At 41.8% G+C, this 13,171-nt stretch overlaps 1 protein-coding gene across 3 annotated transcripts in view; it reads left to right on the top strand.

The window, feature by feature from the left end:
• OSBPL3 (oxysterol binding protein like 3) overlaps nt 1-13,171 on the top strand; it is a 1,742,686-nt gene that overhangs the window by 1,339,346 nt on the left and 390,169 nt on the right. For all 3 annotated transcript variants that reach the window (XM_069648200.1, XM_069648199.1, XM_069648201.1), the window contains one exon: nt 7,439-7,689. In XM_069648200.1, the coding sequence (XP_069504301.1) occupies nt 7,439-7,689 (251 nt within the window). The remainder of the gene's footprint in view (nt 1-7,438; nt 7,690-13,171) is intronic.

Genomic DNA, 13,171 nt, shown 5'->3' with positions numbered 1-13,171 from the left:
ATTAAATGGAAAATTTGACTTTATAGAGGAATGAGGGTTTATATATTCTAAATGTATAACATTTAGAGACTTCCCCTGGGAGTCGTAGGAGCCTTCATCCGTATTAATGTCAGTGATTCTAAAGGGAGTTTTCTTACTGCAAATAAATGAATGGTTAGGATTGTTCTCACCCACATTCGGATAGTCAGCTTGGGAAATGAACAGCTCTCTGACAGCAAGCCATTGCATATTCTGGTCTCAATGATATTGCTTTCCTTGAGGAAGACAAATGCTGCTTTGGCCCTTCTCCTCCCAGGTGATCTTCCCGGCTAATGTCACTCCCAGGGGCTAATGTCACTCCCAGGGTCAGGCTCAGGAAGCATTTGCCTTTCCCTGGCCACCTGCGAGGACACTTTAGGTAGGGTCTTTGTGAGGACTCATCACATAACTCAATCGTTTTTTACAAGCCGGAAATCTCATTAATTTTTAAGACCAAATCCTTCATGAAACTTACATATGTATGTAACAATAACTGCAATGCACGCGGGGTCCTGTCCCAGGTAAATCCAAATTCACATTACACAATTTAACATTAAAGGCTGTTTAATCCATGTACGTCCACTTATGTATTGTTGTACTAGATATCTGCTTGCTGCACACCCTCAATGTGATAGTGTAGGAGTGATTACATAGACCTTCTGGGTATAGGTCTGATACTGATTAAGGTGCGGGGGGAGAGAGAGGGCTACCCTGGCACATGGGTAGTAAGTATACATGTAATGAGTAAGTTCCCAAGATGGGGAACTCCCATCCCCTGGCCACTGTCTTGGGCTTTACGCCAAGTTATTTTGTCAATATATTTGCACATGTATGTATAAAAAATACTGTTAGTGTTTAAAGAGAGAGGTACATAATAGTTTTTAAGAAATTACAACTTTTTAAGTATTTAGTGTAATCATATTCATTAATCCAATCAACTACAATGATTATGCAAAAAAGATATTTTTAATCTCCAAATTTCAATTTTGAATATAGAAGGGGAAATAATTTGTGACCCAACACATTTCGAGATAAACTCTTCATCGGGGGGAAGTTTTCATCAAAATATTCTAGAAATAATTCAGAAAGAAAATGTAATTCTTTTTTCATTTATCAATTATAAATGGCACAGTCCCATACTGTTCGCATCATGCACCTTAGACAGCATTTTACTAAATACCTCTTAATTTCCGGATTCTTCCAAAATACTCAAGAAATACTCAATCGGATAACAATTCTACTTTCTTTTGTACATCTGTCCTTCCTATTGCAAATAAAATCATCAGATTGGAAGGTATGAAAAATACTTTACGGAGAACTTACAATGTCTGTGCGTACTCTTATAGATATGTCTCACCTGCCTCATCTGTTGACATCTATGCTGTTCTTAATGAATTCTTCTTCAAATTCTGGCTCTTCAGTTCTAGGAGTTAATAGACCTAAGTCTATTAGGCACTTTGTCATTTGAGATTAGTCCAAGTGATGCATGAATATACTGCAGAACTCTTGTCATGTGAAGTAGGGCGAACCCATTCTACATTTGCTGGTTGTGTGGCTCACCTACAGAGAGGGCATATTAACAGCAAACATTTACAGAAAACCAACATACGTGAATAATACCTTAGACTACAACAGCTTCCATCCATCACATCTCGAGGAAAGTTTACCATATAGTCTCTCAGACTAAAATGGATAGTGTCCAGCAGAGAGACACTCCAGAGAGTATGACCTAATGGCAGAGAGATTCCGGGAACGAGGATACCCACTAGAAATTCTACAAACTGCGGTAGCCAGAGCGGAAACACATCAGAGGAAAGATCTACTGAAACCAGATCCCAAAATGGAAACTAATAGGCTAATTCACAAACTGAAATATTCAGCTCAAAGTTACCTTGTGGCAATGATCATTAAAAAAGAACTGGCATTAGGTCCAACTGGACCCCATACTACATAAACTCTTCCAAGACCCCTCGATTATGGCCCACAAAAGAGGAACGAACATCAGAGATAGACTGATCAGAGCAGAAAAAGTAAAGAAACCACTACAGAGACAACTGCATAAACCTAAATCGGGCACCTTTCTGTGCCTTAACTGCCAACACTGTTCTAACATCTAAAGGGAGCATCAGGCACCCAAATACAGCGGGAAAAAAAAACAGTATGAGATTTTGCAAGAATGCGATCCATGCTATAAAATGCCCATGTGGCAAATACTATGTAGACCAAACTATCCCCAAAGTAAAAGAAAGATGGACTGAACATAAATCTAACATCAGGACTGCAAATAACAAATCACCAGTGTAAAGACACTTCCATGCCAGCAGACACAACAGTAGCTCAAATGCAATGTGTAGTTCTAGATATTGTACATCCTCTGCCTAGGGAAGGTGACATCAATCAAAAATTGGCTCAGCAAGTGATTTTGGATCCATCATTTGAAATGGGTTTTGCAAGGTACATGTATAAGAGAACAGCCAGTGGCCCTGCTATACAGAATATTGTGCATTCATTACAACATACTATGTGCAATTACAAAGTTGTATCCAGTTGGTATGTGTTTCGTCTGGTAAAATGTATATATACCGTGGACCATTTGTCCATTACCCTGGTATGACGCCTAAATATTAAAACAAATTGGGGCTCTATTTAAGCAATAGGGTACTTTTTCTAGTCCACATTCTTCACTGTAGTATGGTTCTGACCATGGAGTACAATTCTCACATTCTCAACACTCAGAATTTAAAGAATAATTGGGGAGCTGGTGCCCTGCATCTTATAAAATTGTCAAGAACACTATATGGAACTTTTATGAGTCCACATTCTTCATTGTAGCATGGTGTTCACCATTGAAAACAATGTTCACATTTAAAACACTCAATCGTCAATAATTGGGGTGCACGTACCCCGCACTTTAAAGAAAAAATGGTTTATTTACAATCATGACGTCATCTGCATCACGAATGCGATGACGTCACAACGGCATAGCACGCTATGATAAATGGCTGCCGTTTTAGGAGGAGCACAAGTTGCTTCGTTGGGGACATGGCGGCAGACTGACATTGGATCACTTCTGACCAAGTAATTATAATTCCACAAGGATTGTGAGTCCTCTTAGGAATGTCATAATAGGAACTCCCCACTAATACTTAATACATTTTCTCCTGGACACAATTGGACATCTTTTGTGCAGAAATGAGGGGACGACATCTTTAAACCACTAGAATTCCACAAATTGACCTTGTATTGAGCTGATTGGATAGACTGTTTACTTATTACAGGTTCTCATGTAAATGAAGTACATACATCTCTTGGGTAATCAAATGACGAGAGTTCTTGGGTATATTCATGCTTCACTTGGACTAATATATGACAAAGTGCCTAATAGACTTAGGTCTATTTACTCCTCGAACTGAAGAGCCAGAATTTGAAGAAGAATTCAATAAGAACAGCCTAGATGTCAACATACGAGGTAGGTGAGACCGATCTATAAGAATCCGCACAGACATGTTTCCGTTAAGTGTTTTTCATACCTTCCAGTCGAATTATTGTATTTACACTGGAAAGGACAGCTACGCAAAAGAAAGAGTAGAAACTCTACGTGATTGAGTATTTCAGAAGAATCCGGAAATTAATAGATATTTAGTAAAATACTAAGGTGCATGATGTAAATATTGCAACAAAATATGCAACATTTTCTTTCTGGATTGTTTCTAGAATAGTGTGATGAAGCCTACCCCTGATGAAGAGTTTATCTTGAAACGCATTGGGACACAAATCTTTTCCCCTCCTATATTGAAAATTGAAATTTGGAGATTAATAATCTTTTTTGCATAAACCATTGTAGTTCAGTGGATTAATTAAGGTTTACTCTAAATACTTAGAAAAGTTGTAATTTCTTAAAACGATTATGTTCCTCTCTTTAAACACTACCGGTATTTGTTATACATGCATATGCAAATATATTGACAAAATAACTTGACGTCAAGCTTAAGACAGTGTGCAGGGGACGGGAGTTCCCCGTCTTGGGAACTCACTCATTACGCTTAAGTATTGTCCCCAGTAACTGTTCCATTTACTTCCCTCCACAACCTGGTCAGAATGTCCCTCAAACTCACCCCATTGTAAGACGTTCACTGCTTCACGTTAAATCTGATTTCCTATCTATAGTACATTCTTTTGGGATCAAAAGAGCATTGTGCCTCCTATATATAAATACATAAAGTAAAATAAAGAAATAAATGTATACGAATTCAAAATAGAGGAGCAAGGATACATCCTTGTCTCACATCCTTTTTTATCAGGAGTGGATTAGTCACACACCCATCCTAATCATATCTCATGACAGTGGATTTATGTGTATGCAGAGCCATCAATATATTAATAATTTATTGCAGTACACCCAAGTTATACAATATCCTCCAATGTTTGCCACTGTTGTCGACAAATCAATAAATACTGCATATCGTGGACCTCTTTTAATATACAGGGATTTTACTTTAAGTAAATATCGAGTTAAACGCTGCACTTGCGGGCCCATCCATTGAACAAAATCCAACTGCATTTTGGAAAAATGTGTGTTCTGTTAAAACCTAATCCAAAATCTAGATGCGATTACTTCGCCAAAAAGCTTAAATGAGGTATCAATAACGGATAGTGGCCTATAATTTGTTGTTAGCTTTCTATCTGCTTTATTATGCACAATAAATATATTTGCAGCTTTCCAAGATGAAGGATACACATTAGTTGCAATTGCAGAGTTGGCTAAAAGTGGGCCCCTCACAACTGATGCAGAGTTGTAAAAGCAGCCTGGTGTCTGATCTGCCCCATGCTCCTATTCATTTTCATTGAAGAAATAGCTATAGCTACCTCTTCTGAGGTAATTGATGGAAAGGAACCATCATCTTGTAGATCTAAACTCAAGTCACCAAACGATGTTAGATCTCCTCTGACTCATATATGTTTGAGAAATTAGATCATCATGTAGCACGTTGGTAGTTAGTTTCCTCCCATATGCAGGGCCATGTGCCACCAAATCCCAGAAGGTTTCTGAATTAGGCAGAGATGCTGTGCCTATCATGTCTTTCCAAGCCTAGTCGGGTATCTGGGCCTTTCTGACAGCTGAGCATTCTTATATGCATTTGTTAACTGGCTGATTGTCATCACCCTTGTGAGGAGACCTTAAGTACATCCAACAAGGTATTATTCAAATGACAACACTCCTTATCCTACCATTTCGTGACATGTCTTGCTTTCTTTTTTGCCCTGATCGGAAGCAAGTTTCCTGTAGCTAACGTCAAACTTCTAAAATCCCCCAGTAACTTCTATGTTGTTCAACTTTCTTTAAACACAAGGCTAACCATTTCATAGTTTCGAAAAACACTGAGTCATGTTGTTTATTAGTACGCAATCCAACTTTAAATTCCTACGTTTACATCACATTAATATTAATCCATCTGGTACAACCCGCCTGTTCTTCAGATGTTATGAGAAGGCAGTGTTTAAGGACAGACAGGACAGAGTGAGCACTAACCATCCTAAATATATTCACCTTTTATCAAAAAACGCTTATCTGCTGTCCTATATAGTCTGCTTTGAGCCCTGGGAGCTTCTGTTAACGGTGCATATACCCGGGAGGTCTAATATAAACCTTTTTGATAAACAAGAGGGAAGATACATTCGGGGGCTGACATTTTGGAAGAATAAAATACAAGCAACTAAGAAGTAGTTAAAATTGACAGTAGCTTGAGTAATTACTTTATTTAAGAAGATATTTGTTGTTCTGAATCCGGGCTGTGACAAAAGCTGATGGAGACTATAAAAGTAGATTCACGTGACCTTTATTTTAGTTTCGGTTTAATTATCAACATGCTTCCTGCAGGACTGCCAATCCGGTTTCCAACCACGATGCAGCACAGGGACAGCAGCTATCCAAGTTATCTATGATGCCGTACACGTAATAAACAAAAGGAACCTTTGATACCGTTGACCATGATGCCCTCCTCAACATACTCACCACACTCATGGGTTTCGACAGAACCGCTCTATAGTGGTTTGCCTCATACCCACCCCCCATCTGAGACTAATTGGCCCAAAAAGATCCCAGTGCTGCCCAGTAACATGATGCGTTTCACAAAGCTTCATCATGTCCCAGACATCTTCAGCCTCTGCATTGAACCACTTGAAAACTCCTCCCCAACAAACAATATCAAAATACACCAATATGCATGTAGATGAAACCAGAGTGTGGAAGCCCCCCTACTGAGAATGGACAAGGGTCAAATACCCTGTTCTGTGGAATTTAGGTAGGTAGAGGGACTATGCTCTGTCATGCAGATCGATACAAGAATGTGGTGAGATGTAAGAGTCAGGTGGCTCAAAGCCGTGCCCCTTTCCTGGAATCAGGTAGCACAGTTTAAGAGGACTAACATTAAAAAAGGGTGTTATATATGCATGTCACAAATGCATAATTCATTTTCATTCAGAATTCATAAAACACACAAAAATGTTAAGTGCGAGAAATTCTTCAAGAGTTGCTCTTTTTCCATACACCACTGCATCAGGTGTTTCAAGCATGGTGAAAACTGTATATACTTTTCTAAGTCCATCAACACAAGAGTATGAAGGGAGGATAAGGGGAGCTATGAGAGAGCATGTTAGAGGTAGGGGGCCAGAGGAGTAAGGAACCTTTAGGCCAGTCGGACCCGGATCAGGGCAATGCCGCATCAGGGGAGACTACGCAAGCCGAGCGCCTCAACCAGGATAGAGACACAAACTAACCAACCCTACTAACAAATTTCCCTTTCCACATACACCTCTCAAACTCCAAACCAAACACAACCAAAACCTACAGCACAACAAACCGCACAAACTTCACTACATTGCAACAACAAAACAAAAACACACAGTCTTGCACAACAGTACACGACGACTACCGGCCGCAAACGCCCCAGGCCCAGCCAACGGACCCACCGGGCTGAGGCCGCCAACATCCATCACTGCTCTCTTGCGCTTTTCCTGCTTCACCCCACTAACTCAACCTCCCCTCCTCTTTCAGAGCCGCCAGAGCGCCAGGGGACCACTCCGGTGGTGATAGTGCGCGGTACAAATGTCCTTTAACATTAACATTAGAATCTAATGCAAGAGCTAGACATTATGTAGTTAGGTAAATGGGAAGTTTGCGGAATGGTGGGAAACACTACGTTGTTAAACCATGAAATGACGAGACAAACTGCTTAATGGGTGAGAGTAATTTATGGAGCAACTAAAGAACTTCACAAACAAGTTTCCGTTTTATAATAAAGTATTATTTACTAGACAAACTAAAACAAAAAAGCACAAATGAAAGTACTGAAACTGGATTTTGAATAAGGCATTCATTCAGAATGAAACACATGCGATTTCTTTCCCTCCCCCCTTGTAGGTTGTACAGTGGAAAACAATCTGGAGTTTCATTCAAAACGAAGAACAGCTCTGCCAGCTCCATGCCCCAACACCAGCAACATCAGCTTGTGGAATATTATGAGGAACAACATAGGCAAAGATCTCTCCAAGGTGTCCATGCCAGTTCAGCTGAACGAGCCACTGAACACGCTGCAGCGACTCTGTGAGGAGCTAGAGTACAGTGAGCTCCTGGATAAGGCAGCTGAGACCGGGGACCCTTTTGAAAGGATGGTACTTATTGCATGTATACTTCTTTGATCATCAAAAATTTGGTACAAAGGTTGTACGGTCTTTTTTCTGTGTATGCATTAATGGCTATACTGGTGTGCATCTGGTAAAGCAACTACTATTGTGTGTTGATGGAAACAATACAATGTTTCTAGAGGAGGAGGAATCTGATGCAAGTGAGTGATTTGTGATCAGTACTAAAATATAGCCTATAAACAAAATGACTGGCAAAATATACAACTTTCTGAAGTACATCTGGAACAATTGAAGGTGAATATTTGTGTTTTAATGGTATTTATACTGCGCTTTACACTGAGTATTTAATACTTTTATTTCTAAATCTTACGTAGGAATGGCTTGTGGAACTATGAATCTGATTATGTAATTTCATTGGAAATCTATCAATCGTATTCTCAACGTAGGAATCAACTGTCTCTCATACTGGTTATCACTCTATGCATTTAGTTTACAAGTGGGTCATGAGTGAGAGGCAGATATTGTGAGACTTACGCACATCGTCCGATACCATCAGTCAGAAAGTTTTGCTTCATCTCCCGGCCACTTGACCAGAAATTGGAAGGAGATTCCCCCCCCCCTACATTGTGCACTGCTTTCTTTCCCAGGCTCAGTACACATCAAAACACGTTGGGGTCAGCTTTTCTAGCCTTTCCAAAAGCTCCTGTGCAGTCCTTAAGGTTTGGCCCTCTAGTTTTGTTTAATATCCGTGGCCTCACTGGAGTACATCTTCAAAGCACACAATAGTAGCTTCCACATGCACACAAACACTCCTTTTCACCTAAAACTGGATTAAAAATCAGGAGCTTGAAAAATGCCTGATCATAGCCCAGCACCTAGGTATTGTTAAATGAGTTGTGCCTTAAAAGAGAACAATCTGAGAACTTGGTTAATGACCAAATTGCCCCCAAACACACAGCCTTTGGCCTTTGCTCTCCCTCTACCTCACCTGCAAATCCCATCAAGAAGTCTGCAATCTATGATTCATATTTTACATCTGCATCTTTTTGGTTGGCTAAGTAAATTTGGTTGGTCAGAACTGCTTCTTCTACCATCTACACCCACTCAGAGGAATCAGACACGTTCTTGAGTTCCCACAGAAAATCTCATAAGACCTAGTAGTAATTGCCTCCATACTGCAGTCTGTAATAATTTTCTCTGGGTTTACAGAGAAATCGCTAACGATCCTACACATGTTAAAAAACCATGCCGCCTGTCCAATTTCCGGCTTGTTTCATCAATGATGCATGACACTAGAATTGAAACCCCTACAGTAGCTCCAGTCAACCCCTATGTGTTTACGCTCTTGTCCAACTCGCCATACCAATTTCCCGGACCCCTGAGATTGACAAGCCTGAATCTAATGTACACCCGCTTGTTCTGGGACAAAGGGTATGGTGGTAGAATGTTGCATGATTAAGACCTTTGGGACTCCTTACAATTATACCTGCAAAGCTGAGACCAATTTCCAGTCTAGGGGGGGACAGTACTCCACTCTGACAAGCACATCCTTAAGCTCCGCGATATGACCTTTTTAAAAGTCCCAATACCAAAGGCTGGTTTCACTTATCATGCTAACAAATGTGTTTCTCTGGAATCCTTCCATCTTTTGGTTTTGCCACTATGTCGATGCACTCTTTGAGAATGCTCACTTACTTCATGTTAATGCCTTTATAGCTGCTGTAGATCCTCCTCCTCCCTATTTTCACCTACCCTTTAGCAAAATATAAATCCCTAAATACATTTAATAATTAGAATGGTTCCAAAGAATCATTTCTGTTTGTTGCATATTGTTGGAGAGAGGATTATGATGAAGAACTTCAACATAACATGATTGTAAACCCCCCCAAAGAGGGTCACAATGATCAGATCACTGCTCTCTTGGACTGAGCCTTCAACTCCAACATTGAAACCAGATTAAGGCCACTAACCCTCGGTGAGAAACTCCCTATCATTTACATCCAGGTGCCCTTCCTCGTGGGCTTAGTTTTCAGGGCACTGCATCTTGCTCAAGTACCTCTACGTGGCTTTGTATACCTTAATGATGTGTCCGCTGAGCAACAGTGCTCCTTAGCTTTTACAACGCCTCTGAAATAAATAAACAGAAGAGACTAATTACAATCTTTTGTGATCCTCGTAACATAGGCATAAATAAAAGGTCCTCATCCTCGGTTCTAACTCAATGGCATTGCCTTCCCTTACAGATGCTGTTGAGAAGGAATAGTATAATGAGCAGATACTGATCAGGAAAGAGGACCGGAGTGTGGGACGAAAAATATGTACTTTGATATGAAGTAAAATGCTCCCAGTACTGCGATTGAGATTCTGGTTGGGAGAACATAGGCATCCGCTCTCAGTGGTGTAGCTTGTACCCCTTCCTGCAGCCTTTCCTGCATTTCCAGGTGTGTTCAGGCAACGAGCCGCATCAGAAGCATAAGTAGGAGTGGTGCTCTAGCTCATCAATGGCCATCCTGTCCTCTCTCTCTTCATCTTTCCCTCTTCCCTCTACTCTCTGCTCTTCCTCTGGCCCCCTGTGGCCACCTCTCCTCCCTCCTTCTCTGCCTTTCCACTGTTCTCCCCCTGATGAGGTTTCTAGACAAGGCTGATCTATGAAAGTCATCAAAACAGGTTCTCCTCTGTTCCTCCAAAACAATCAAGGACCACATTGACGCCCTTGCCACTGCTCTGGCTGACTTCTGCAACCACTCCATCGCCACTGGAGTCTTCGCCTCTGCCCTGAAGCACTCTTGTGAAACGCCCTTCTTAAACCCTCATCTGACCCCTCCTGCTCGGCTAACTATTGCCCGATCTCCATCACTCCTTTCCTGGGCAAACTCCTGGAAAAGCTGGCCATCTCCCAGCTTAATTTTCACCCTGAATCTGTTGGTTGTCTCCATGACAATCAGTCTGGCTTCAGAGCAGCCAGAAGCATGGAAACGGCTCTCCTGAAGATCTGTGAATACCTGCTCTCTCTCTTCTAATGCCCCCCCCTGTCCTCCTCTTACTTGATCTCTCTTCTGCCTTTGACACTGTCAACCATGCCAACCTTTTCAACCGTCTCTGTGATAAACTGGGTATCAACGATCTGACCCTGGCATGGCTGACCTCTTTCCTCTCCGATCGACCCTCTCGGGTCCAACTAGGGTCCTTCCTCTCCTCTATTTCTCTACCTGTGGTGCTCCCAAGGGGTCTAACCTCTCTCCATGCCTGTTCACTCAATACGTGGTACTTCTTGCTCACCACATTGCCGCTCTCTGCCCCAACTTTCAGTGCCAGGCAGATGACACTTAGCTCATTTTCAGGCTACCTTCCGCCACCTCTTCCCCTTCTCTCATTTCTGAATGTCTGTCTGCTATCCAGGAGTGGTGTGCCACCAACGATCTCTGCCTTAATGCCAGTAAGACTGAGATTCTCCTCATCGGCACACCTGCTCCCTCCTTTCTTGTCGCTCTCTGGCTGGCCTCCCTTGGCCCTCTTCCTGCTCCCACCTGTGAGGCTAAAAACCTCTGGGTCATCTTCAACTCCACACTCCTTCTCTCCTCACATCTCTGACATCTCTAAGAATTCACACTACCAACTGCATTTTCTCAGATGTATTTTTCCTTTCCTCTCCTTCCCCCAGATGCTCACTGTCTCCAGAGCTCTGGTTCTCTCTAGGCTGAACTACTGCACCAGCCTCTTTCTAAATCTGCCTGCTTCTACTCTCCGCCCTCTCCAACAGATTTCAAAACAGAACTGCGAGAATTGTCCTTGGCCTCAAGCCCAGGGATCATATATCTCCAGCACTGAAATCTCTGCACTGGCTCCCAGTAGCTGCAAGGATGAAGTACAAAACCCTCTGCATTGTCCACAAGGCCTTCTGGGGCATGGGGCCACAATACCTCCAACTTTCTCTTAGTAAATATCTTCCTTCTCAAGCTCTTTGCTCCTCCGCCTCCAACTATCTCAGGTTCAGTCGCTTCTCCAAGCAACAATTTGGTGATAGATCTTTCTTCAGCTGGGGTCTCCCTCTGTTACAGCCTCTCTGCCTCTCTGAAACTTGAGGAGAGCCATCTCCGGTTCGGGAAGCATGTTGGGGTGGAGCTAGCGCCTTGGCTAGCACCTTCCTGCACCCCCCAAGCGCTTTACAATTAGGCAAGACTTCTCAAAGTACTATAAGAGTGTGAAAGCTTTTTTTGTGCACAATCACTCACAGGCATGGCCAGGCACTAAATGAAGATAGTAGAAAAAATATAAGTTGCAAATAACCATTTGTTGAATACACTTGTAAATGTTATTCTGTTATTCTATGTAGTTTTTAAAATCCCAAAGCATGGTTAAGGCAGCCTGTGCTAAAAATAGACTACAGGCATTGCCTGGTGTCATCTAGCTCTGGTAGAGCACACGAAGCGGCTGAGCAGCTGTCTCCTGTTCATTAAAAACACATGCAGGCTAAAAACTCAATGCACGACATACAGAGCACTATGGAAAAACAAGGTTTTCAGAAGAATTACTGGATCACATAAAATATGAGTAGATTGAGTGAAGTGTGGCGATTATGGCGGAAGGTGTGTGTGTGTGTATATATATATATATATATATATATATGTGTTTATAATATAGCAAATGATAATACACAGGAGCTACAATGTATTTTTGCCTAGGCAGCAGTATACTAAGTAGTTTTGTCCTAAATGGAAACACAGCATGTAAGAAGGAAGACTGCAGCATCCCTTGTATGGGAAGGACAATTTTGGATGAGCTATGCCAGTATCCACTGACCAAGTCAAACCATATACGAGGCGCCTGCTTAGCACCAGTCTGGAGGAGCCGGCCATGAAAGGAGGACAGAATGCCGGTTGGGGAGCAGAGTCCTTTGTCCCCCATTCTCATCTTTGCATACATTAAATTTGTTATCCTTGCAAGATAGACTCCTGAACTTAATTCCCTAGAGGGGTAAACTATTAATCTGGTGTAAGCGTGATTAGGGGTACCCATATGTAAGGGGTGCCCCTGTAAGCATGGGCTACATTTCAGTGGTGACCTTTGATGTGATCTTAGTTTCTTGCCCCCGTACTTTGCGAAGCACTAGGCCAGTCAGCCACGCCCGATTATTGTGATCGGTCCCCTAATCAAAAAAACACATGTTTCCTGTGCGGTTTTAGTAGAAACCATTTTAAAAGAAATCCTTGCCACTCACTGAAGAAGGGTGTTGCTCCAGAATGACAGGCCCGCATGGGACTTGGCAATGGAGGAAAACTCAAGTGAAGCATGCCATGCAAGTATACTCTTGCAAGTGATAACATGGGAACAAGTAATGTATGATATGGTGATGTGAATCATAGTAAGGTGATTTCAACAAAATATGTGGTGATGTGAATGATGTACGAGGTCAATGGAATAGGACTTTTTGGTGATGTATTAAGGAATAGGACTTTTTGGTGATCAGGGATAGGATAGATTGGATAGGATAGGATGTCAGGTGATGTGT

This window comes from Ambystoma mexicanum, chromosome 2q, assembly GCF_040938575.1.
Source record: "Ambystoma mexicanum isolate Mex_15411 chromosome 2q, UKY_AmexF1_1, whole genome shotgun sequence".
NCBI lineage: Eukaryota > Metazoa > Chordata > Amphibia > Caudata > Ambystomatidae > Ambystoma > Ambystoma mexicanum.
Note: the sequence above shows the minus strand (reverse complement) of the source record. Positions and strands in the feature narration are given on the sequence as shown.